General features: G+C 42.3%; 1 protein-coding gene across 2 annotated transcripts in view; it reads right to left on the minus strand.

Annotated features, from left to right (window-relative positions):
* Positions 1-1,495: 1,495 nt before the first annotated feature.
* The window catches only part of NOTUM (notum, palmitoleoyl-protein carboxylesterase), a 41,845-nt gene continuing 15,780 nt past the window's right edge, over positions 1,496-27,560 (minus strand). The window contains exons 9-14 of one of the 2 annotated variants that reach the window (XR_003942365.1): positions 22,558-22,749; positions 22,368-22,468; positions 22,124-22,271; positions 3,947-3,994; positions 2,336-3,459; positions 1,496-2,234 (exon numbers count right to left, since the gene is read on the minus strand). Coding sequence is in view for 1 of the 2 variants with exons in the window: in XM_030205174.1 (XP_030061034.1) it covers positions 3,153-3,459; positions 3,947-3,994; positions 22,124-22,271; positions 22,368-22,468; positions 22,558-22,749 (796 nt within the window). In the remaining variant the exon portion in view is untranslated. Of the gene's footprint in view, positions 3,460-3,946; positions 3,995-22,123; positions 22,272-22,367; positions 22,469-22,557; positions 22,750-27,560 lie in introns of both variants that reach the window. The other variant, XM_030205174.1, reaches the window with a different exon arrangement.

Genomic DNA, 27,560 nt, shown 5'->3' on the forward strand with positions numbered 1-27,560 from the left:
TGCTGGTACCTCTCACCAAATACCCATAAATCTATGTTTTTCTACCTATCTCTCTAAGTCTCTCTTCTTCATAAAATAGAGTACTTCCAACACACACAGCCTGCCCGGCTACACCCTGTGCCAATGTTGAGTAGTGTATTTTGGTTATTGTCTAAACACACTGAATACTCGGTTTATTTTTGTCCAACCGAAGTTTTCTGTTTAGGGAAAATGGTGGCTTCCTAATATGAAAACTCTGTTACAGCAATATGTTAACTCATGTTGTGCTTTATGTACTGAATTTTTTCCTAGGTTTGGATTTCCTGTTGAAAAACAAATTAAGGAACACTTTACAGCTACTGCTCTCAGCTGGTTGCCAGCATCACCCTTTGCTTTGTGTTAGGAACCTGTCTCGTTCTCACTCAGCTTTGACCCCCCCCCCCCATTTGTGACTGGAAGAAAATTGTACCCCCCCCCCCCCCCCCCCCCCCCATCCTTGCAGCTACTGCTTGTGACTTCCTCTGATGATCTTGCTTTATATTTTTCTGCCGTGGTACAGATTCCTTCAGATACTAATCCTCCACCTGTGCAGTACCAACCTGCTGATCTGGTCTATCTGAAGCTGAACAAATGCCCCAGTGGTGGTTACCAGGGACCCTTCCAAGTCATTATCTCTGCTCCTTTTGCTGTCTTGATCGACAGTGACCCCTTCAGTCAGACCATGTATTAATCAGCATTTCCAAAGTATCAAAAAAAGCCCTCTAAAGGATCAGCTCTATCCTGCAAAAACTATTATCACAGGAAAATGCTTCAACCACAGTGTAGCTACTGTAAATAGTTCACAATTCTTCCATTTTCTATTCTGCATAAAAAGGGAACAGTAATTTGCACAAAAATCTATTGATGATGAGAATCCTGCTTTTAATATGGCATCTTACAGCCAAGAGCCTGTTCCCATTTCATCCTTTCTTTTTCTTTTTTCCTCTTCTCTACTTTCCTATTTTTGCATGCATAAGAGCCAGCGCTGTGGGTACTTGAGCACCCCCAATATTGAGCAAACTCTTTGACTAGGTCCAGGGAGGGGTAATTTCCATTGCATTTAGCACCCCCCATCATTTTTAAAAGTTGGTGCCTATGTTTGCATGGTAGTGCCATCGTATTCCTGGTTCTTGTTAGCCGCTTCTCCCCTCTCTTTTTTGGATTGTAAGCCGCCTAGATAGTTTTTGTGTTGGACAAGGTAGAAAATTTTCAATAAACTTGATCCACCTACCCCCTCACTCCTCCCATCCCCTTTCTTATCCATTCTAGAGATGAGAAAACTCTTGCAAAATGGGAGGACAAAGCTCCTTTAATCCCAACCTTTTTCCCTCCTCTAGCCAGGTTTCTGTTATGAAAACCTTAGCTGCAGACTGTTGTTGAGCTAGGTCATGAACCACAAATCTTATGATGGTTACAAAATGTGCATTAAAATATAAACAATCAAGAGATAAATACTTCAATGGCAGGGCATCTGATATTGGTACAGCTCTTTAATAGAATCATCTGTTTTACGAACGCCCCTTTCCAGAAGGTCATCCCTTTATTATCAAAATGGATTATCAATGTCATCGCAACACATCAAGAGATGAACCAAAGACAAGAGGCTGCCTGTGTCTTCTTTGTCCAACAGATCCATTTACCTAAATACCACCACTGTCATTCGCATGATCACATAATTAGCATAAATTAACTTCAAACAAAATACAAGCAACCCATCTATAAACATTGATGGAGCAGTTCCAGAAATCCCCAGCTTCGCTCAAAGGAAAAAGATCCTTGACATGACCTTTCAGGGAAGGCCTGTCCTTACCTAAAGGTGATGTCTGTACCGGATCACATCACCCACTAAAGAAGTGGTTCTCAACCAAGTCCTCAGGCTCCACCCATCTAGTTAGGGTTTCAGGATACCCATAACGAATATGCATGAGATAGATTTGTAAGCACTGCCTCTTTGGTATGTAAATCTATAAATATGCATATTCATTCTGGATATCCTGACAATCTAACTGAAAGGGTGTGCCCCACTGACGGGGTTGAGAACCCCTGTACTAAAGGGTGAGATCTGTAATGTACAATGTTATCTTGTGCCAAACTCAACAGCACTAACATCTATGTAGAATCTAAATTCTTACGGATGTGCATGTCATTTAGAATGTTATAAAACACTAGTGATAACCTTGCTAATAAGGTCATGATCCCTCATTATATCTTAAATTCTTAGGGATGTGTATTCGCCTTTTGGAACGTTACAGAACACTAGTGATAAATCTACTGTATAATAAGGTTACAATCCCTCGTTATATTATGTACTAATGACATCCATGCAGAATGCAAACTCTTCGGAATGTGGGTGCCATTTGGAATGTTACTAGCGATGACCCTATTGCATAATAAGGTTACACTCCTTTGTTAAATCAATGTTAATGCAATAGTGGAATGCCGCTTTCAATGGTGAGATTATTACAGAAGGGGGGGGGTGAGTTCTGGGTTTAGGTGGCTTCTGGACCCTCTTTCGTTAGGCCACAGTCACATGAAGCTACTGCTGTACAGCTATAGCCGACAGCAGTCACGAGAGAGAAGCAGCAACTTTGCTGTTGACAGTCTGAGTTATGAAACCCTTTATAAACCATGTACTATTTACATTCTTTGAACAGTCATTCCCTCCCCAGTTATAAATATGATTTATATAATACAATAAATAGAATTATAATGGCAGTATAGCAGGAGACTGGCTTTCCAGTATTAGAAACCCCCATAGCCAACAGGACTATCTTTCTTTCATGCGTCTTTGCTCATGAGTCACGTCCGAATGGCCAGTTTAGAGGACAAGGTCAAAACTTCTTTCCAATGAAGACATTGTGTTTTAGAGAAACTATTGCTCCAGTAAGATCATGTGACCTTTATTTGCTTTCTCAGCAGCCAGAATCATATCCAGGGATTTTCCAGCACAAACTGAATCTTGTTAACGACACCTATCAATAATGTTTATTGGAGTATGTAATAATGCTTCCCTGTATCTCTCAGGTCCTGTGTTGTCAGTGATGGAAGGGCTAAGCAGAGAGGTGGGGGCCCAAGTCGCAGAGGTAATATGTTTGAGAACAGGACCATGAGCTTGGTGACTTGTCTTGGTCCTTTTAGCTACCACTGTTTAGCATTCCCAGAAGTTTGGTGGGCTCCAGGCCCTGCTGCTGTGCCATCTTTTGCACATCAAAACCCATGTGCATCAGAAACTGGATCACATTCATCTCCTGTCCACTCAGTTGATCACGGATTGTTGGACATGAGGGGTTGCAATGAGGCCAAGGACAACTGTCTATTAGGTGGAGTGGGCAGCCCTTGAGGGGAGATTTCCCATTCTTGCTGCTCTCATGGAGGCTTCTGTCCCAGCAGTGCAGAGCACGAGGTAATGAGGTCCCTTTCACCTGAATATCCATCCAGTGACTGCAAAAAAATCAAACAAGATGAGCCTGTGCACATGAAATGAAGACCTCATTACTACAAGAGCAGATATAGACAGAGACAATCGACAAACTCAGGGAGTTCTGCACACTGTCAACTCTGGAAAAGAAAAGATAGGCAATGGGCAAAAGAGCAAAGACTGCAAGACCAGAGACAATGAGGATAGTAAGGGAGGAGGTACAAGCATGATAGAAAAGAGGGTTGGATGAAACAGAGGGACTGGTCTGCTGTTCCAGTTAACCTTATCCTTTCATTCATCAACGGTAAGCATCTGCAAATTGGGTTTTGAGTTCAGCTTTGACAACCGATAAAGTGGATTGAAGTCTCAGTGATCGAGGAAGGGAATTCCAGAGACTTGGTCCCTGTACTGACAAGACACACGAGAGAGAACACAACACCACACACTAATACATGATGTGAGGGTATGGGAGACACTGAGCATGCTGGATAAACATCCAAAAATACTCACCTGCGTGTAATAATTTCATGTGACAAACAGGCCGGAGCAAAGCTAGCTCTGCAAAAGAACATACAAAGCACATGTCACCTGGCTGTTCACAAGACTGTACACTGTGTCAGACACAGAATCCTGCAGCTCATTTCTCTTATGCCAGGTGATGCTTTTATTATGTTTATTTTTATTTATGTTACATTTGTCCCCTGCGCTTTCCCACTCATGGCAGGCTCAATGCGGCTTACATGGGGCAATGGAGGGTTAAGCGACTTGCCCAGAGTCACAAGGAGCTGCCTGTGCCTGAAGTGGGAATCCAACTCAGTTCCTCAGGACCAAAGTCCACCACCCTAACCACTAGGCCACTCCTCCACTGTTGCTACTATTTGAGATTCCACTAGCAACATTCCATGTAGAAGTCGGCCCTTGCAGATCACCAATGTGGCCGCGCAGGCTTCTACATGGAATGTTGCTAGTGGAATAGCAACATTCCATGTAGAATCTCCAATAGTAGCAACATTCCATGTAGAATGTCCAATAGTATCTATTTTATTTTTGTTACATTTGTACCCTGCGCTTTCCCACTCATGGCAGGCTCAATGCGGCTTACATGGGGCAATGGAGGGTTAAGTGACTTGCCCAGAGTCACAAGGAGCTGCCTGTGCCTGAAGTGGGAATCAAACTCAGTTCCTCAGTTCCTCAGAACCAAAGTCCACCACCCTAACCACTAGGCCACTCCTCCACTGTTGCTACTATTTGAGATTCTAAATGGAATGTTGCTATTCCACTAGAAGTCGGCCCTTGCAGATCACTAATGTGGCCGCGCAGGCTTCTGCTTCTGTGAGTCTGACGTCCTGCACGTACGTGCGTGCAGGACGTCAGACTCACAGAAGCAGAAGCCTGCGCAGCCTTCTACATGGAATGTTGCTAGTGGAATAGCAACATTCCATGTAGAATTTCCAATAGTAGCAACATTCCATGTAGAATCTCCAATAGTATCTATTTTATTTTTGTTACATTTGTCCCCTGCGCTTTCCCACTCATGGCAGGCTCAATGCGGCTTACATGGGGCAATGGAGGGTTAAGCGACTTGCCCAGAGTCACAAGGAGCTGCCTGTGCCTGAAGTGGGAATCGAACTCAGTTTCTCAGTTCTCCAGGACCAAAGTCCACCACCCTAACCTGCTTGTAACCTGCTTTGGTTCACGATAGGCAGGTAAAATAAACATATGCCCCAAATGGTATCTAAGTAAACCGGGTGTCTGAGGCAACAGGAGAAAGCAGGTTTTCTGGCCAAGGCACTGAAGCAGAAGGAACATGCAAACTTTTGCAGATCTGTAAAGAAACTTTGATAAGGATTCAAAGAACCTGTCCATTCTGTGCTGCCATACTGCAGAGGGACCCCAAGCTCAGGTGCTCCTGAGGTCCGATAGGAAGCTGCACCATGAATCCACCACCATCTGCATGAAGAACTCTCTGCTGATGGAGCTCAGTCAACCTGCTTTTTAGCCTGTGCTGCCTCTTCTTCTAGATCCTTCCTTTCTATGAGAACAGAGTATGGCAGGTGTAGTATTTTTACCTATTAGATATCTGAATTCTCTTCTGCCCCCCCCCCCCCCCCCATCCCTCTCTCCTACTTAAGTTTCATTTCATGTCACAGAGCTTATGGTAGACTCCATTGGGTCTCATCAGCGATTCAGATACACACATTGTCACCTTTTTAGACGCCTTTCCCTCAGGGACAGAACTAATGGGAAAAGAGAGAAAGTAGCGCTGAAGAGCCAGCAGGAGTCTCCAGAGAGAAGGAGCAGCTTTAAAGAGGCCACAGGAGTCCCCATATCCCTCCAGCAGAAGAAGCAGAGCTGTGCAGTGCAGGGTAGGGGGCTAGACTGAGGGAAGAGTGCAGGGTAGGGGGCTAGAGAGAGGTGGAGCTTGAGGGAATGGGTGGGGCAGAAAAGGGAAGGGTAAGATTAGGAACATAGGTCGCAACTGTCTCCATACTTATGCACTTTTCTGGCCTTGTTTAAGATTACATGACATACATCATTGCACAGTTCCAGTCACAACTCTTTCCATATTACATTAGTATGATTGCATAATTTGGATATGGTATCTCATGAGACATTTGAGGCTCTGCAGGGCACTTTGCACAATGTGCCCTCTTTGTATCTATCTACCATTATGTTTTGTGGTCTTCCTTCTACTCCAGTCCCAAGCACTGCTTTACAGATCTCTACCTTTACCTGCTCCTTGCCTTCACCCTCTGGGACCTCAGGTTGCCAAGTATTTGACAGAAAAACCCAACACTTTCCCCGTTCCTTTTCCCTACTCATGCCCTTCTCCATGCCTTGCCACACCTACCGTGTCTAATGTGCAGCATACTGACAGAAACTATAACTGTGCTGCTCTCCCTGCAGATAATTTATCTTGGGAAAACTCTGCACAGGCAGGTGGCCGTTATAAACTAACCAATTTATTGAGGCATGACTGGAGCTAGAAGGGAGTATGGGGATAAGGAAGCTGCTGGACCAGGGGAGGGCAGGGGAGGAAGCTGCTGGACCAGAGTGCAGACATGCCAAGGGTGGTTCATTCCAAAGAGTGAATCCAAAGGCTGAGTGAGGTTTTTCTTGTGGTGCATTTGGGGTATAAATTTGGCTCAGTGGTGAAGGGACTGAGGCCTGAGGAAGGGCTTCTGGCTACTTTTATTAACGAATAATGCTTTCAAGTATACCTAAAACCGGATTTCTGTACCATAAATGACATGTTAAATATTGAAAACAATTCTTTCAAGCATTGAACACTAAACCACATACAAATCTATGGAAACAATTCAACTGTATTTAAAGACCCCTCAAGAGGCAGCATCTCATAATTTAAACCTGATCAAACATACAAGTCTGCTATAAAAAGACAACCACCTCAGCTCACATTAGATCCCACAAAATGTTCTGAAACCGTCTGATGTTATGACAAACTAAAATGATATTAAATTCAACACACAATCCCTCCGCTATGCACAAACACACTGAGAACCATACACCATACCATAACTGCAATAACTCCCAGGACTCAGAGCAGAACAAACGGAACTGCAACACAGAATACTGCACCTTGGTCATATGCATAAAACACAGGCAGATCATCAACAAATATGAAACAAGGGACGACAGATCGATAGAGATAAGAAGACAAAAAACTGAACTGGAAACCTCATGAAGTCAGACTCGGCCTTTACAGCAATACTAGAGAAATACAAACTGAAATGTAAGGCATCAGAGATGCACATTTCTAAAAACTGATATATTCCAATTAATACATTCTTAATAAAATATTTTTCTACCTTTGTTGTCTGAGCATTGTATTTTTTCCATTTTTATTTGGTACAAGTGTCTCTTTTCTGCTTTTGTCTGATTTTTCCCCCTCTTTCCAGGGTCTCTTGTCCATTTGACATTTCCTCTATGTCCACCATCCATCTTCCCTCTGTTGCCATCTGTCCTGTCCAGCATCTCCCCTCTGTGTCCCTGTCCCTTATCCTCCGTTTGGTATTCCTACCATCCCCTTTTCCAGCATTACTCCTCTGTATGCTATCATTATATTCCTCCCATGCCCAGCATCTCATCAGTGTCTGTATCACTCCCCTCTCTCTTTCCTTCCTCCTGCACATCCCTCCCTGGGACCAGCATCTGTCCCTCTCTTCCCTTCCCCCACTCGGGTCTCTCCCTCTGGCAGATGCAGCAGCTCTCCCTCTCCCTTCCTCCCCCTCCAGCAGTTCCAGCATATCTCCCTCCCCCCCCTAGTGGATCCAACATCTCTCCCTCCTGGAAAAGCCAGCGTCTCTCTCGCTCCTGCTTCTCATCTTAAAATTGTGCCTTGATATCCAGCAGAGGGAGTGGTAGTGATTAAAGCAGGCAGCCTCTGGTTGGCTCTGGGGCTTTCCCTCTGCTAAATTCCACAAGCGTAGAAACAGAAAGTTACATCATAGGAGATGGGATGCGGCCGAGGGAAGGTCCTGGAGCTGGCGAGAGGCTGCCTGCTTTAATCACTACCACTCCCTCTGCTGGATATCAAGACACATTTTGAGATACAAGGAGAGAGGGATGCTGGATCCGCTGGAGGGGTAGTGGTGGGAGAAAGAGGAAGAGATGCTGGATCTATCAGTAAAAAAAATAAAATAAAAATTGGATCTTCTATTGCCAGTTTTAAATGGTCTGCCAGAAGCCAGCTTGGCCACTGAAAAACCAGCCGGTTGCCAACTGGACTGGAACCTCTTCACAAAAGTGGTGATAGGGAAGAAGCTGGAAACTACAGGCCGGTAAGCCTCACTTCGGTTATTGGAAAAGTAATGGAAGCCATGCTGAAGGAAAGGATAGTGAATTTTCTGGAAGCCAATAAGTTGCAAGATCCGAGACAACATGGTTTTACCAAAGGGAAATCGTGCCAAACGAATCTCATTGAGTGACAGGAGAACTGAATCAGGGATGAGCTATGGACGTAATCTACTTAGATTTCAGCAAAGCTTTTGACACGGTTCCCCACAGGAGGCTCTTAAATAAACTGGAGGGGCTGAAGATAGGACCTGAGGTGGTGAACTGGATTAGGAACTGGTTGACGGACAGACGCCAGAGGATGGTGGTGAATGGAATTCGCTCGGAGGAAAGAAAGGTGAGTAGTGGAGTGCCTCAGGGATCGGTGCTGGGGCCAATTCTGTTCAATATATTTGTGAGTGACATTGCCGAAGGGTTAGAAGGTAAAGTTTGCCTATTTGCGGATGATACTAAGATCTGTAACAGAGTGGACACCTTGGAGGGAGTGGAAAACATGAAAAAGGATCTGAGGAAGCTAGAAGAATGGTCTAAGGTTTGGCAATTAAAATTCAATGCGAAGAAATGCAAAGTGATGCACTTAGGGAATAGAAATCCACGGGAGACGTATGTGTTAGGCGGGGAGAGTCTGATAGGTACGGGCGGAGAGAGGGATCTTGGGGTGATAGTATCTGAGGATTTGAAAGCGACGAAACAGTGTGACAAGGCGGTGGCTGTAGCTAGAAGGTTGTTAGGCTGTATAGAGAGAGGTGTGACCAGCAGAAGAAAGGGGGTGTTGATGCCCCTGTATAAGTTGTTGGTGAGGCCCCACCTGGAGTAGTGTGTTCAGTTTTGGAGGCCGTATCTTGTTAAGGATGTAAAAAGAATTGAAGCGGTGCAAAGAAAAGCTACGAGAATGGTATGGGATTTGCGTTACAAGACGTATGAGGAGAGACTTGCTGAACTAAACATGTATACTCTGGAGGAAAGGAGAAACAGGGGTGATATGATACAGACGTTCAAATATTTGAAAGGTATTAATCCGCAAACGAACCTTTTCCGGAGATGGGAAGGTGGTAGAACAAGAGGACATGAAATGAGATTGAAGGAGGGCAGACTCAAGAAAAATGTCAGGAAGTATTTTTTCACGGAGATAGTAGTGGATGCTTGGAATGCCCTCCCGCGGGAGGTGGTGGAAATGAAAACGGTAACGGAATTCAAACATGCGTGGGATAAGCATAAAGGAATCCAGTGCCGAAGGAATGGATCTTCAGGAGCTTAGTCAAGATCGGGAGGCGGGGCTGGTGGTTGGGAGGCGGGGATAGTGCTGGGCAGACTTATACAGTCTGTGCCAGAGCCAGTGGTGGGCAGCGGGACTGGTGGTTGGGAGGCAGGGATAATGCTGGACAGACTTATACGGTCTGTGCCAGAGCCGGTGGTTGGGAGGCAGGGATAGTGCTGGGCAGACTTATACGGTCTGTGCCAGAGCCAGTGGTGGGCAGCGGGACTGGTGGTTGGGAGGTGAGGATAGTGCTGGGCAGACTTATACAGTCTGTGCCCTGAAGAGCACAGGTACAAATCAATGTAGGGTATACACAAAAAGCAGCAAATATGAGTTATCTTGTTGGGCAGACTGGATGGACCGTGCAGGTCTTTTTCTGCCGTCATCTACTATGTTACTATGTTACCTCTTGGATGCACAGGCTATTTCACATGGAGCAATTGTCCAGGTCCCTCCTATTTTCTCTGCCTTAGTTTTGTTCCTCCAGTTTCATAGGTCCTCTAGCTCCTTCCAAAAGAGTCTGCTTGCTCCACCTCTTCTACCAAGTGGTATTGCGCAGCACAATCAGCATACTTTTTACGTTCTGTACACGCGATGCAAAGCCTCTTTAATTCCGTCATAAGCTTTGCCAGCATCTCATGCATATCTGCTCTGGTGATCACTGTCTTGCATAAGGTTAGATTGCTCCATTTCGTGCCATACGTAAGGTGCATATCATTGACATCTCACCTGGAGGAAAATAGCTTTTCAGGTCACCGGCTTCCTTCCGGGAAGGCATCTTTCGATTCAGCTGTGTTTGATGAGCACATTTCACTTGTGGATGCTTTGTATTCTCAGATACACTGACATCTTTCAAAGACGTCACTTTCTGTCACACAGTTTATTTGTAAACTGCTTTGCTGTTTGACTACTAAAGACATTACAGTAAACACAAAAGAGAAACTAAATGTTTAGCCTTTCTTGAAGCCCCCTTGTCAGCTTGTGTAGTGCTACAACCCTCTCCTGGAACAGTTCCTGGCCACTTGGCTTTTCAAGATTATCACAATGAATATTAATGAAGTAAATTTACATACAGTGAAGTAATGGCTTCTACATTTTTGCTTGACTATGTTTTAAAACAAAAGTTTGCCTCTTTACAAGACTCTGGTGAGGGCCCAGAATATTGTGTACAATTCTGGAGACCCTGCCTTGAAAAAGATACAAACAGAATGGAGTCGGTCCAGAGGGCGGCTACTAAAATGGTCAGTGCTCTTCGTCATAAAGCATATGGGGACAGACTTTAAGATATCAATATGTATACTTTGGAAGAAAGGCGGGAGAGGGGAGACATTTAAATACCTCTGTGGTATAAATATACATGAGGTGAGTGTCTCTCAATTGAAATGAAGCTCTGGAACAAGGGGGCATTTGACGAAGCTGAAAGGGATAGACTCAGAAGTACCCTGAGGAAATATTTCTTCATGGAAATGGTGGTGAAATGGTGGAAGAGACTCCCAGTGGAGATGGTGGTGATGAGGACTATTTGAATTCTAGAAAGCATGGGACAAGCACTGAGGATCTCTGAGGGAGAGGAAGGGATTGTAGAGATTAGTAGTTGAAATGGATGGACCGACTGGATAGGTCGTATGGTCTTTATCTGTGTCATTTTCTTTGTTTCTATGTACAGAGGATCTCTGAGGGAGAGGAAGGGATTGTAGAGATTAGTAGTTGAAATGTAAGGACAGACTGGATACTTCGTATGGTCTTTATCTGTGACATTTTCTCTGTTTCTATGTACAGAGGATCTCTAAGGGACAGGAAGGAATTGTAGAGATTAGTTGGTGTGGATGACAGACTGGATAGGTCGTATGGTCTTTATCTGTGACATTTTCTCTGTTTCTATGTACAGAGGATCTCTGAGGGAGAGGCAGGGATTATAGAGATTAGTGGTTGGTGTGGATGGACCGACTGGATAGGCCGTATGGTCTTTATCTGTGTCATTTTCTTTGTTTCTATGTACAGGGGATCGCTGATGGAGAGGAAGGGATCAAGGGAATTAGTAGTTGGTATGGATGGGTAGACTGGATAGAATGTATGAATTTTACCTGCCATCATTTTCTTTCTTTCTTTGTACAGAGGATCTCTGAGGGAGAGGAAAGGATTGTAGAGATTAGTAGTTGAAATGGATGGACCGACTGGATAGGTCGTATGGTCTTTATCTGTGACATTTTCTTTGTTTCTATGTACAGAGGATCTCTGAGGGAGAGGAAGGGATTGTAGAGATTAGTAGTTGAAATGGATGGACAGACTGGATAGGTCGTATGGTCTTTATCTGTGACATTTTCTTTGTTTCTATGTACAGAGGATCTCTGAGGGAGAGGAAGGGATTGTAGAGATTAGTAGTTGAAATGGATGGACAGACTGGATAGGTCGTATGGTCTTTATCTGTGTCGTTTTCTTTGTTTCTATGTACAAAGGATCTCTGAGGGAGAGGAAAGGATTGTAGAGATTAGTAGTTGAAATGGATGGACTGACTGGATAGGTCGTATGGTCTTTATCTGTGACATTTTCTTTGTTTCTATGTACAGAGGATCTCTGAGGGAGAGGAAGGGATTGTAGAGATTAGTAGTTGAAATGGATGGACAGACTGGATAGGTCATATGGTCTTTATCTGTGACATTTTCTCTGTTTCTATATACACGGGGAATCTCTGAGGGAGAGGAAGGGATTGTAGAGATTAGTAGTTGGTGTTGATGGGCAGACTGGGTAAGCAGTATGGTCTTTATCTGCCATCATTTCTGTGTTTCTATGTAAATAGCTCTTTAGCCTGACTTTTGAAGCTTTACCTCTAACTTGCAAGTAATTATGCTCTTTCCTGTTTCCTTTACTCTGATCTGCTTTTCTTTTTATGAATAGCAACCTTTTAGCTCTTATAAAACTGTTTCATTTCACCATATAAGCACAGTGACAGTCCTTTAGTCTTTTACCTTTTCTAATGCATCTGGTCTAAGCTTCCAAGACAGTCTCTTGTTAAAAAAATTTGCATATGGACACTGTTTAACCTTTGCAACTTCTCTTTTCAGATTTATTTTTTCCTCAGTTGGTCATATTTTCCTTTTTAAATTAAATGTATTGCCAAATATGCATTTTTGTAATGTCATGGCCACTGTTAAAGAAAAGAAAACCACACAAAAAAAACCCAAATACAGTTTCAGCCAAGTTAAAATATTGATGTATTTGTTCCCACTTTCCTGCCTGGCCCCAGTCCAAGGGTCATAGTCGGTTGTGTTAGTGAAATAACTGACTGCCGGTCTATAATCCTTAGAAGTGCAAATGTTGTCCTGCAAGGAAGCTGCCCATCACTTAAGGTTATTAATGTTAAATAAACATAAGTTTTACAACTACAAGCGTTTTCTTGTTTTCTCCTTGAAATCAGTCTATAACATGGTGCTACAGCTTTTCAACAGGTTAACTGAAGTATCCTTTTTCTCGTACTGCATGGCTTTGCCATTTAAGTTGTTTATTCACTGAAGGATAATTACATTGGCATGTTTAATACAGAGTTAGTGAGGTGATACAGATTTATAGCATTTAAAAGTATATGGAGAATATAATATGCCCTTATGTTCATACAGCTATATATATCCATAAGCATACAGACTTCTAAAGCTCTCCTCCTCCCACCCTACCCCAAATATCACCTCATGCTATTAACAGCAGACTGTTCCTGGGAACAATTTTTTTTTTTAATTAAAGAACAGACTTTGGCATATCTGAAATAACTATCCCTCTCGCCTCTCCTGCTGAGTTTTGCAATTATTTCATATGGCTATAGGTGAAGAAAGACTAAGGAGGCTAGGGCTTTTCAGCTTGGAGAAGAGACGGCTGAGGGGAGACATGATAGAGGTATATAAAATAACGAGTGGAGTGGAACAGATGGATGTGAAGCATCTGTTCACGCTTTCCAAAAATACTAGGACTAGGGGGCATGCGATGAAACTACAGTGAATTAAATTTAAAACAAATTGGAGAAACGTTTTCTTCACCCAACACATAATTAAACTCTGGAATTCGTTGCTGGAGAACGTGGTGAAGGCGGTTAGCTTGACAGAGTTTAAAAAGGGGTTGGACGGTTTCCTAAAGGACAAGTCCATAAACCACTACTAAATGGACTTGGGAAAAATCCACAATTCCAGGAACAACATGTATAGCATGTTTGTACATTTGGGATGCTTGCCAGGTGCCCTTGGCCTGGATTGGCCACTGTCGTGGACAGGATGCTGGGCTCGATGGACCCTTGGTCTTTTCCCAGTGTGGCATTACTTATGTACTTATGAAGGGCCTACACCATTTTGATAGCTCTCTCTGGACTGCCCGTGGGTCTACATCCTTTCAAAGATGCAGTCTCCAAAATGAGAGACAATATTACAGCTCAGATCTCCGAGGACTGGAAACAGGCGGATTAAATTCCTGAGGAGATCCATTAGCTGATCTGTGTGTTTCTGGAATCCAGAGGATTACAGACCAGTTTTACATCTGATTAAATGGCTAGAGAGTTAGGATTGGATTGGGAGAATGCTAGACACGATGAGGCCGTCATTCAATCTGCGGGAAGCAGCCCGCCTACGTGCCGTGATCTGCGCTGACCCTGGATATTCAACATCAGGCTGTTTCTGGTGACCAGAGCAAACAGGAGGAACCTCTATGAAAGTGGCACAGTCCACTGGTTTTCTTTGTTTTATTTCTTTGGTTGATTGTATACGCTGAGTTTTATTTTATTTATTTACTACATTTGTATCCCACATTTTCCCACCTATTTGTAGGCTCAATGTGGCTTACAAAGTACCGGAGAGGTGTTTGTTATATGTTTTATTCTTTATATTTATTACATACTATACACATGTATATTTTCTGTTATTTAGAGTTTGAATGTGACCCCTGAGGCAGGCGGTTTGTTCCTCCGAAACAAGGACAATGTTGGGTCCCTAACCTGCTACTGAGAATAAAGTGTGTTCACGCAACATTTCCTGTGGTGGATCGTCCTTTGGTCAGCCTCTAATTTTTCCTGTCTGACCAGCATTGAATATCCAGGATTTTGTTTTTTGACCGGCTCAAACTTATCTGGCTAAGTGAATATTAATTGTTAGCAATTGGTGTAAGGCCATGTGTTTGATAAAGCTTGTGGAGGTCCAGATGCAGCTGCTTTTGCAAACTTTCTAGTACAGAAATTGGAAATGTTGGATAAGTTGTTAGTAGACAGTACTGCCCCTGTGTTGAGTAGGTCTGGCCCGAGTTTTAGTTGGTTAATTAACAGATGGTGGAGGGTTATTGTGTCTTTGTTAACTGCAACAAAATCTACACCGGTCCCACGGTCGAGAGGTCGAGAGGCTGAGCAGCAGAAATGCTGAAAGAAAAGTTTGATCCGTGGGTGCGGTTCACACACCCCAGCGGTCTTTAGTTAAGTGCGCCTACATTATTTGTTTAAGCATTATAAAGTTAAGCAAATGCTTATTGAGCAGTGTTTAAGCATTATATAGTAAAGTATTGCTCATTCAGAGTGGTTAGTACAATTAGAGAGCCAATATGGCAGAGTGGGAGTGTATATCAGGAGATCATACCAGGAAACCATACCCATGTATATGGCTGCCTGCAAATAGATGTTCTAAGTTCACTGGTGATAAGCTAATTATATATAGACACGTATTCTAAAAAATCTCATAGTTAATCAGCTTTTGTATCCTTACGACAAATACGTCTTGAGGATCATCTATTATTACCTACAATTGAGCGTGGGACCAGTGTAGTATACACACATGTATACATTCCTCTGCTGTAGATACAAACGGCAGTGAATAACAAAATATATATTTTGTAAATTGAGTGTAGTGAGGAGTGTGGATGAGGTTGATTGGGGGTGTGAGAGGACAGATTTTAAAAGCTTATAGTTTAACCACTTTTTTTGAGGTTTAGGGTTATCATGATAAAACTTGATTAGCACCGGTAGTGCTTGGTGATATTATATACAAAATTGGAGAGGTCCTATGATCGAGAAACTTGTCCACTCTTAGGACCTCTCCTTCATCACAAAAAAAATGAAATTGAAGACCCAAGAAACCAGATTGTGAGCAGTGGAAAATTAAGAAGAGAAACAAAAATGCATTTTCTCCTGTGCAAAATAAAAGTATAAGAAATCCACATTTTTAAAACTGACACCTCATTTTTCTAAATAGTGAAAATCAAAACTTTTTCTATACCTTTGTTGTCTGACCATTTTGTTTTTCCGCTTGGGTTGGTCCTGGTCTCTTCTTACTATATTCTCTTGTTGGTTTTCTCCAGAGTCGTTTTCTTAATTTCTCTTTTCTGCTTGTCACTTCTTCTTCTCTAATCTTATATCTACCTCTGACTGATCCTTCTCTCATTTTTTCTTAATTTCTCTTATCTGGTTTTTTTTTTTTTTTTTTTAACTACAGGTAAATTTTATTCCTCCTTCTCCCCCCCCCCCCCCTTAAGTCTCCATCATTCACCTATTTACCAGCTTTTTACTTGTTGCACTTTTCTCCCCTACTTCTCCCCTTCCTACCTGTATCATATTCCTCCCCGTCTCCTATTTCTAATATTTCAGCCACTTTCAAGTTGCCCATTTCCACTTTCTGTATTTATTGCCTCCCCAGCTTATCTTCTCTGCCTCTCACCCCTTACCAACCTCCAGCTCCTTCTCTCATCCCCTCCCTAGCTCTAATCCCCAAATCCAGGCTCCCATTTCCCCTTTAACCTTCCTTATTTCCACCCTCTCACCTCCTTCAAAAGATGTCCCCTTCCTTTGTCCCTTACCCTCTTCACAACTCTCCGTCTCTTCTTCCCCCATCTTCCTTTGCCCCTCCCTCTTCTCCCATACTTTCTTCTTCATCCACCTATCTCCTGCTCTGCTTATTTACTCTATCTTTTCTCCACCTTAACCTCACTACCCATCCCTCTGCCTCTCCATATACCCTTTCTTCTCCCCATACCCCACATAGTATCTGCCCTTCTCTTCCATCTCCCAGCTCCTGCATCAGCCCCCAGTCACACTCTACACCCTTCTCCTACCCCCATCACCAACCCCAGTCAAATAGCTCTGAGCTCTCTTTCTCTCTGCCCCAGCTCTAGCATCTGCTTCCAACGTAAATCCCCATTTCCCACCCCAGCCACCTTCTCCTAGCACCTAAATCAGGGTAAATGTCAAGCCCCTGCCCCCTCTTTTCAGCCCCCAGTTCCAGCCCCAGCCCCATTATCCCACCTCTCCCCAGTTGCAGTCCCAGCCGCCTTATTCCACCTGCCCCCCCTTGTTCAGCCCCATTACCCACCTGTCTCCCCTTGTTCAGTCCCAACTCCCTTCTCCCATCTGAACTCCCCTTTTCATCCCCAGTTCCAGCCCTAGCCCCCTTTTCAGCTGTTAGTTCCAGCCCCCAGTCCTCACCTACCCGCCCTCAGCTTCTGCGACAGCCCCCTTCTCATTCTTGCCGCCCTGCATTTTTAAATCTTTTACCTAGAATTGGCAGTGTTTGTGAAGGAAGCAGGCATCAGGCCTTCCCTCACCTTGATGTAATTTCCTGTTTCCACAAGGGCTAGTGCAGGGGTTTTCAGGCTGGTCTGATTTTCTGTCTATTCAAAATGACTCTGTACTTTCTCAGTTGTATATCACTCTCTCCTGTATATCCATTCTGGAGATCCTGGTGATCCTCAAGGACTGGGCTGAGAAACTTGGAAATAGAGAGTTGCACAGGGACAGAAATCTTACTCATCCCCACCCGTCCCTGCTGGAATGTCACCCATCCCCGCTGGAATGTTACCCATCCCCTCAAAAATGTAACCCCCCCCCCCCCCCCGCAAGAATTTAACCCATCTCCATAAGAATTTAATGGTACATAAAAGAAAATTCCAGTCAGCTCCCTCAGTCTCTCTCTCTGGATTTGAGCCACAGCACTGTAGGCAAGGAAGGAATGGAAGCTGAAACTTAGAACACTCTGGTGTGCACATGTAAGATTTGTCTCTGATTTCTGGCACTGTGTGCTGAGAGGTCACCACATGCACACGCCAGTAGGTCAGGTGGCTTCCGATGCTCATGCTTTTGTTAGAGCTAAGGTCTGCGCATCAGCCCGGGAGCAAAGAGGATTAATTGTAACATAGTAAGTGACAGCAAATAAAGACCTGAACGGTCCATCCAGTCTGCCCAATAGTCACACTCATTGTCAATTCATGATTAAATCAACAAGTGTGATATTATATACTTATGGTCTTTCTTTCATGTTTCTGAAACAAAGACCACACTGGCCCTATCCTTATGTTCCAACTGCTGGAGTTGCCATTGAAGCCCACTCAAGTCTATTCGTCTTCTCATTTGTGGGATACAGACCGTAGAAATCTGTGCAGCACTGTCTTTATGTTCCAGCCACTGAAGTTGCTGTCTAAGCCCTTTCTATCCCATCCTAAACCAGACTGCCATATATTAGACACAGACCATACAAGTCTGCCCGGTATCGGCCTTAGTTAATCACAGCCAGAGTCACCATCTAAGCGTCACTTGACACATCCAGCCATTTAAGGTTAGGATTTTTATAACTTCCATTTTCTAATTAGAGATCCTCTGTGTTCATCCCAAGCCTTTTTGAATTCCATCATCATTTGTGTCTCTACCACCTCCTTAACTGAAGACTTTCCACATTTGTGCTGTTAAAGCAAGGAGGAAGAGGAGGAGGAGGAGAAAGCACTCAAAGAACTTGGTACTCGGTAGATGAGAGGCTGGTGCAGTGCAGCTTACACTTCCACGGACGGGAACCCCGCAAAACTGCTTCAGTCCCCGCGGGAACCCTGCAGGAACCCTGCAGAACTGCTTCCGTCCCTGTGGAAATCCTGCGGGTTCCGCGGGATTCCCACAAATTCCATTCCCGTGCAGTTCTCTACTTGGAAACCAGGAGACAAATCTCACTTCCAGCAACACTCATGTGAACTTAATCAAGTCACTATCTCCTGCTGCTTCCTCAGATACCAATCTGCAGCCATACTATCCTATTCTATAGACACTTCTATACCGCTTATAACCGTAACTTCAAGAAGATATCTTATTAGGACATGAATTACAATTTCAGAATTATCAAGAAGTTTACAATAAATCAAAATAAATGTGATTTTAAATCTTTACGAAAGGAGGTATAGTTTGCTATAGTCCGTAGAGAAACTGGGATTGAATTCCAGAACTCAGGACCTTGGAAAGAGAAGGAATGTTCCCAGACTAACTTCAGGTTTTTTTTACTATTGGCAGGGCTTTTTTTGAGGAGGTACTGAGTACCGGCACCTTTTCCACTGTCTTCTAAAATTGACCCATGGACCCCAAGTTTTAATGAAAGAGCTCAGGCTCTAGACACCAATTCTGCTTTGTAATAGATTCTGTGACTGGTTGCAGGGGGCCTGGCTATTGTGGGGTGGGTCCCTCAGTGATCACCCCACCCCTGAAGGGTGGCCTAGCATTTAAGTACCGGCACCTTTTTTGCTAGGAAAAATGCACTGACTATTGGTTTATTTAATGTTAGATGTTTTTTTTAACTCCTTAACTGTCCTCTGGTACCCAGGAGGTGGTAATAGCTGACCCACCATTGACGAGGTTTCCTCATAAATACTTTTATGAACTAAGCATGCAATTTTAAATTTAATACATGCCTCCATTCTTAACCAATGTAGTTCCTGTATTAAAGGGTTAACTTTGCTATTTTTTCCCAAGCTATATATTAAGCGAGCGGCCAAATTTTGTAATAGCTGCAATCGGTTCAACTGCTGTTTAACGATATTATAGTATAATAAATTGCAGTAATCGAAAAGAGGGATCAATATCGCCTGGGCAAGTGCCCTAAAACTAGATGAACTCAATGACGACCTTATAAGGCGTAATTTATGCAAATTAAAGTATTTTCTAACTAAGGCATTGATCTGATTTTTATGTTAGGTTAGAGTCTAACATTTTACCAGAGTGGAGGAGTGGCCTAGTGGTTATAGCACTGGTCTTGAAATCCAGAGGTGGCCAGTTCAAATCCCACTGCTGCTCCTTGTGATCTTGGGCAAGTCACTTAACCCTCCATTGCCTCAAGTACAAACTTAGATTGTGAGCCCTCCTGGGACAGAGAAATATCCAAAGTACCTGAATGTAACTCACCTTGAGCTACTACTGAAAAAGGTGTGAGCAAAATGGAAATAAATACAGATTCTAGAATTCTAAAGAATAACAAGATTCCATGTAGAACCCCAAAGAGTAACAAGATTCTTTGGGGTGGAGGAGTGGCCTAGTGGTTAGAGCACCAGTCTTGCAATCCAGAGGTGGCCAGTTCAAATCCCACTGCTGCTCCTTGTGATCTTGGGCAAGTCACTTAACCCTCCATTGTCTCAGGTACAAACTTAGATTGTGAGCCCTCCTGGGACAGAGAAATATCCAGAGTATCTGAATGTAACTCACCTTGAGCTACTACTGAAAAAGGTCTGATAAAAAATCTAAATAAATAAGTAATACTTGATTTGATCTTTAAGAGGTTCCTGAGGAAAAGTTTATTCATTCAGAACTGATCTTCTGATGGTCGCCAAACCACAAGACTTTAGTCTTTTGGGTATTAAGTTTAAAAAAACTACTGCCCATCCTTCAATCATTTTTATCAATAGAAGATTTGTATCTAGGATTTTTTTGTACTGCGCAAAGAACAAAAATATCCACATAAGATACTGAAAAAATATCTTTAGATCATAAGTATCTTCCCAAATGGCTCATATAGACATTAAACAGCTGAGGTGATAAAGATGACCCCTGAGGAACCCCCCAGTATGATTTCCATCCTGTAGACATCGTAATATTTTTTATAACAGTTTACTGTCTGGAACTTAAAAATGAAGACCAGCATTTTAGTACCGTGTAGCTCATGATTTATAGCATCAAAAGTTGCTGCTATGTTGAACTACAGCAATACTACCTCTGTGCCTGTTGACAAAAAGTTTTTTCTCTCTCTTGTTAAGACCACAAGCATTTTTTCTGTGCTTAGCTTGAAAACCATGTTGAGAAAGGTGCAAAAACCTAGATTCTTCCAGATATGGGGAAAATGGAGAATTTACAACTAACTCTACTGGAATGCTGGTGACAGGTCTATATTTTTCATCTTGTGTACGATCTCCATCTATATTTTTTGGTAAAGGAGTTAGAATGATAGATGCAATTTCCCTAGGATAAGCCTCCTTCTGACAATATATTAGTGACAAGAGCCAATTCAGGAGCCACTGGAATCCTTTGGAAAGGTGGCACAGAAAAGTTCTGTTGATCACTACCACCACCACCTTCCTTTTTCCCCCAAATTTTACAAATAGCGCCTCAAGATGTGCTAATGAGCCAATCAGCGTCAATAATTGGGTGCCGATGAGCAGTAAATTGGTGCCAATTTGGATTTGTACAATCTTGCTACATATTATTCTATAACAAATCCCATAGGGCGCATCCCAAAAGAGGGGAGATGCATGGGCAGGTCAGGGGCATTTCTACAGTGTTATGGAATACTAGGGATGTGGCCCAAATTGAGCACCAGGAATTACTCCTGGTTTCAGCAGGCGTAAGTCCTGTTCTATAGTGGATGCTCATCTGAGTTGCCGAATTTTGAGCGACATTTACTGCATCTAATTCCGTATTGGCACTGGACGCTCATCTTTCAAAGCCCCTTATAGAATAACATTGAGCGTCAATATTTGGGTGACATTTACTGAATGTAGCCCTTTGTGACCTGGGTTATTATCTACACACCCACCGTGAGAACAGGTTTTAGTTAAAAAAAAAAAAGTGCAAATTTGGGGAGCAAAGCCAAGAAGTACAAAGTAATAAGGTTAGGAACAAATCCTCCAATATTTAACCGACTCTTGTCTGCTTAAATAGCACGTAACCGGCTATCGGCGAATATTCAGTCTGTCTTTGGCCTAAATAGTGGCTTAACTGGTTAAATTTAAACCAGCCAAAAATAAAACGGATGTTCAAAGCCTGGCACTGAATATCTGGTCTCACTGCTGACCGCGGGAGTTGGCTGGGCTGCAACTCGTGTCTGAATATCGGCCCCAAAACGTTTGCCTTTTGTACTAAACATGGTCCTTTAATTGATGGTTCTGCTCTTTTTGCATATAGAAAATGGCCTCTCTCCGTAGTTATACCTTCACTATCCTCTTCCTCCTATAAGAGTGGAAGAGGAGCAGGCTGGGAACCAGGGGTGACCAATTCAAACCCCACTGTGGTTCTTTTTGGACCTGGTCAAGTCATGTAACCCTCCACTGCCTCAGGTACAACTTAAGGGTCCTTTTAGTAAGGTGTGCTAATGGACTTTGCAGGCACCTAATAAGAGGCACATCCTATTCCTATGGGCATCTGAATTAATGCACCTTAGTAAAAGGACCCCCTTCGATTATAAACTCTCTGGGGATAACCTGTACCTGAATATAACTCGCCTTGGGGAAACAAAAAGTACAAGTTCAAAATTAAATCGGCATAGTCCTTTTCTGCAGTCTCTACTCCAGCTACAGATGTGGCCTCCAGAATTCAATCTGGCTGATGGTCTGAGTGATTTATCATCAAGATGATTAAATCAACTTACGCCACGTGTTTCAGTGTACTCCTCAGCTCGTGACCCAGGTTTTGAATGTAGAGCCATTGTCCCTCCTGCACTGGCTGTCCTGTTAAATGGACATTGTCCACAGTCAACTGGGCTTCATCAAACAGCCACTGCACCACAAAGACAGGACCTAGGGAGAAACCGGACAGGAAGATCTTGAGTACGGAGGGCTTAGAGCTAAAAGAAAGTTATCTGCTGCATCTTGCTCCTTCCCTCTTTCACTTACATCGAAGAGTTGGGTAAATTTTATACCCAAAGAAGCAATTCCACTCCTCTCCCTGCTCAAATTGCTGTTTGCAGCGTTCAGGGACAAGTCCATTCCAGTACCTGGAAGATGAGCAAAGATAACGTTATGACCTCTGCATTACTTATGGACTGGGTAGCACAAGGCACTTGCTGTACCTGGAGAGCTGTACCTGATGCCTTTGCGAATAGCTTCTGTCGGGGCACATGTGATAGTATCTATGCAGTCCGTCCTTCGATACTGTTTGTTATCAAGGAACCAGCCCGAGTCAGACAAGCCACGGACCTGAATTGCAGGAAATCCCATGTCTTCCAACTGCTCAGCCACTCGATCCACGTTCAGCAGCACACCCGTGCCTCCAGCGCTGCCAGGAGAAAGTCAGATACATCAGCACATGAAAGACTGACCCAGTGTTTGTGACATGAGGAACCTGTTCACTTTGCATACCCTAGAAATCTGAGAACAAGGGAAGCCTGAATCCTTATACCCTGCTAAATCATAACCCAGACTTTCCTCTGGGTCAAACAGGCGCTACTAGGTCAGTCCTTAAGAGGATGGCTACTGCCTGGGATGTAAGGAGCTTAACTGAAACGTTATTTAATGATGCAAAATCCAGATGAGATCAATTCAGTAGAAGCTCATTTCCACTTAAGCTCCACTAATGGGGGAGGGGGGAGGTCTGAATTAGACACATTGTTGAATAGTAATGATGCGATGGATCCTAAACATGTAGGGGGCTCTTTTAATAAGATGCGTAGGTGCCTACGCACACCCAACACGCGTCAATTTTGAGTTACTGCCCGGCTACCACATGGTCCTTGCGGTAATTTCATTTTTTATGCGCGTCCGCTATGCGTGCCGGAAAATATTTTTATTTTCTGGCATGTGGGTGGTAATCGGCATTTTACACATGTAGACCATTACCACCCGGTTACCAAGTGAGACCTTACTGCTAGGTCAATGGCTGGCGGTAATGTCTCAGATCCAAAATGGATGCTCAGCAATTTTCATTTTGCTGCATGTCCATTTTTGGCAAAAATTTTAAAAAGGCATTCTTTACAGGTGCGCTGAAAAATGATTCTGCGCGCACCCAGAACACGCATCTACACTACCGCAATCCATTTTTTTGTAAACGGGCCCCTTATTGTGGTAAGCACTGACTCCAGTATTAGAAATACTTTTTATGAAGTTTTAGCCACGATGTTTTCTTGGTACTGGGGGTTATTAATTTACCTTTAGAATCACTTAACCCTCCCCATTGCCCCAGGTACAAATAAGTACCTATATACAATATGTAAGCCACATTGAGCCTGCCATGAGTGGGAAAGTGCGGGGTACAAATGTAACAAAAATAAATAAATCTCAGGGAGATAGCAGAGGTCAGGATTTTATGGACGTTTTAGAAACCCGGGGTCTTACATTTTATAATGCATCACAATCGCATGTAAAGGGTAATCAACTTGATTTTTTAGCCTTTATGGGTAATAATTCTAATATGATAACTATAAGTGATCCCAGTTGGACACCAAAGGTTTGATCTGATCACTTTTTATTAGAATTTATATTAAACTGGAAAAATACTAATAATGTGAAACACATAAGTAGACCTAAAAACATTAAGACTAGAGGAAACAAATTTTCCAAGCAATTTTGGAATTTAATCACTCCAAGTTTGGAAGACGGTTTACCTAACGTTTGCTGAATGGAATAATTTGGTAGAAACAACATTAGATCAAATTGCACCTGTATGTGAAACATTTCGTTTGCCAAGGGTTAATGCGGAGTTACTAGAGTTGAAACAGTTCTGCTGATGCTTAGAACAAAAATGGGTGAAGACCCAAGAACCTATGGATAGGTCCAAGTGGAGAAGAGTAGTTCATAATTATAAAATCAAGAGTAGGCAGCCCAGATGTGAATACAATGATCTCTCTATATAAAAGGCAACACCAACGTTCTATGAAGCCTCCAGCCGGAAGTGTGAAGGGGGCGAGATATCTGGTTTCCCTATGAGTGTCTGCCCCGCCCTCTCTATAACACAGTCAGTGAAGGAAAACAGCAGAGCATGAAATCAAATCGCTGGCTCTGTAACAGTGAAGGACTCCGAGGGGGAGGGGAGAGATGCAAGAGGGCAGGGACACACACACTGCCACATGCACACAGAAGAAAACATTGCTAGCCCTCGTTTCATTTGCATCAGAAACGGGGCTTTTTTACTAGTTTGTTTATATTATCAGCAAATTCTAATACTAAACAACTATTTAAAATACTTCATTCTTTATGTAAACAGAGGAGTGTGGTAGCCATGTTAGTCCACTCTTAAGGTTATCAATAGAAATCAAACAAAATAAAACATGGAAAAGAAAATAAGATGATACCTTTTTTATTGGACATAACTTAATACATTTCTTGATTAGCTTTCAAAGGTTGCCCTTCTTCGTCAGATCGGAAATAAGCAAATGTGCTAGCTGACAGTGTATATAAGTGAAAACATTCAAGCATTACTATGACAGTCTGACAGGGTGGGAGGAGGGGGGTGGGTAGGAAGTATGCATGGGGACATCAAAGCATACATATCATTGATATTCTAACAGGATGGGTGTGGATCAATGATATGCTTTGATGTCCCCATGCATACCTCCGACCCACCCCCATCCTCCCACCCTGTCAGACTGTCATAGTAATGCTTGAATGTTTTCACTTATATACACTGTCAGCTAGCACATTTGCTTATTTCCGATCTGAGGAAGAAGGGCAACCTTCGAAAGCTAATCAAGAAATGTATTAAGTTATGTCCAATAAAAAAGGTATCATCTTATTTTCTTTTCCATGTTTTATTTTGTTTGATTTCTATTGATAACTTTATGTAAACAGAAATTATCTTTAGTATTACAACCTACGCCATCTTTAATTCTCTCTGCACAGGATCTGGCAAATGATTTATTTTCAGGAGAAAGTTTTATTACTAATGCAGCAGACACCTCTTTCTTCTCAGCCTTTGGCTTCAGTTCATTTAGAAACTTTTGAGGGAATTAGCTATTCCAGCCGATTGCTTTTGGACAGATTTTTCTTTGCCAAGTACGGAAGCTTTTATTTCATTATATAACAAGTTGTCCAAATCATGTTGTTAAATGGATATATTTATCCACAGTGTATATTGTCAACTTCTCCTTCAGTGTTTAAGGTGTGGCTTTATACAGTAATAACAGACTACTTAAAAGAGGGATTATATCCTAAAATTATGGGAGATATACTCAAACCTATTCTTCAAAATTCTTCTTTGGATCCCGTGTTACCAAGCAGTTACAGACCCATTGCTAATATTTTAATGTTTGCAAAAATTATGGAGGGCCTGGGAGCGAAGCAGTTAAAAAATTATTTGCTTTTACCTACACAATCTGGATTTAGATGAGGTTAGCACAGAAGCATTGCTGAATTCATTATTGGCACAGGCTAGAGCTCTGCTATCTCAAATGATATCAAGTTATTGTATTGCAGTTTGACTTGGCATCTGCATTTGATTTAGTGAATCATGATGTTTTGGGAGACCCGGGAATTACAGGAAATGTGATTCAGTGGTTTAAGGGTTTCTTGGAAAATAGAATTTATTGGGTTTCCAAAGAACAAATGATGTCACAATCACGGAGGTTTACAGTGGGGGTTCCACAGGGTTCTCCCCATCCCCATTTTTAAAAATGTTTTCATTACAACATTGGATACATTTTTTTTATTTTTCAAAAAAATAAAATCTATTTGTATGCAGATGACATAATTCTATTTCCATTAAAAAAAAAAAAAAAAGCGATTGAAGATAGTTTCTGATTGGATACTATGGAACTATGGACCTTAAGTTATAAGCTTAAATTGAATGTAGCTAAGACCAACATTTTATGCTTAACTCCCCCAACTAAGAGTTTATCAACTTCAATTTTGAATATTTGATGTTCAAACTTTTCTCTGGAAACTTCGTTAAGGATATTGGGAATTTATTTAGATTCCAATTTGACTATGGAATATCAGAAGGTTAAGGTTAAGAAGGTGTTTTTTAGGCTGAGACAGCTCCAACATATTAAATGTCTAATGAATACATCAAATTTTCAGGAGATAGTTCAGGCATTGGTGCTGTCTCAACTAGATTATTGTAATGTACTTTACATTGGGTGTTCTCATTTATGTTGGAGATGTTTAAAGATTTTGTGACCGACATAATTTTGATCATGTCACTCTTTTGTTGCGATCTTTGCATTGGCTTCCTATTGAGGCATGATGCAAATTTAAGCTCTGTATCTTTATCCACAAACTGTTTTATGGATTTATTCCTGATTATGTAATTTTACTTTAGGAATACCAATCTACTTATTAAGATTGAAAGGATTGTTGTTTATTACAATTTCCATCTGTAACAAATCTTATCATAGTTCCAATCAATATTGGAATTCTCTTCCTTTGGAAAATGTCCTCTTATTTTTTGATTTTGTAAATTGTTGAAATCTCATTTATTTTCTACATATTTGATCTCGTTTTTGTCCAATTTATTAATATGGTATGGGTTGGGTTAATAAGATATTTATATGATTGATATACTTTTCCTAGTGATGGCCTAGTTTTTTTACTAAAAAAAATATTTGAAGGAAGAAATTCCCAATTAACAATATAACATCAAAATATGGAGGATTCTCTTATAGATAGCAAGAAATCTAGAGGGGTTTAATTATAGAAGGAGGAAAAAGCCTCAAGAAGCTCCCATCTATACGTTGTACACTGCAGGAGCAAGACTTCTTCATCACTGGCAAAAAAACCTCCTCTCTTTTAAACTGAAAGCAGCCGGCTCAATAAGAATAATAAGAAGGAGTTGAGGAGTGGCCTAGTGGTTAGGGTGGTGGACTTTGGTCCTGGGGAACTGAGGAACTGAGTTCAATTCCCACTTCAGGCACAGGCAGCTCCTTGTGACTCTGGGCAAGTCACTTAACCCTCCATTGCCCCATGTAAGCCGCATTGAGCCTGCCATGAGTGGGAAAGCGCAGGGTACAAATGTAACAAAAAATAAAAAATAAATACTATCAAAACAGAGAAACAAACAAAAAAAAAATTAGCTCTGGCTGCACAGTCTCTTCTCTTCTTCCAAACGAGCAAACTACTATCGACCGTGAACAACAGTGGCCATCGTTTCGCAAGGCT

This window comes from Microcaecilia unicolor, chromosome 6 (assembly GCF_901765095.1).
Source record: "Microcaecilia unicolor chromosome 6, aMicUni1.1, whole genome shotgun sequence".
Taxonomy (NCBI): Eukaryota; Metazoa; Chordata; class Amphibia; order Gymnophiona; family Siphonopidae; genus Microcaecilia; species Microcaecilia unicolor.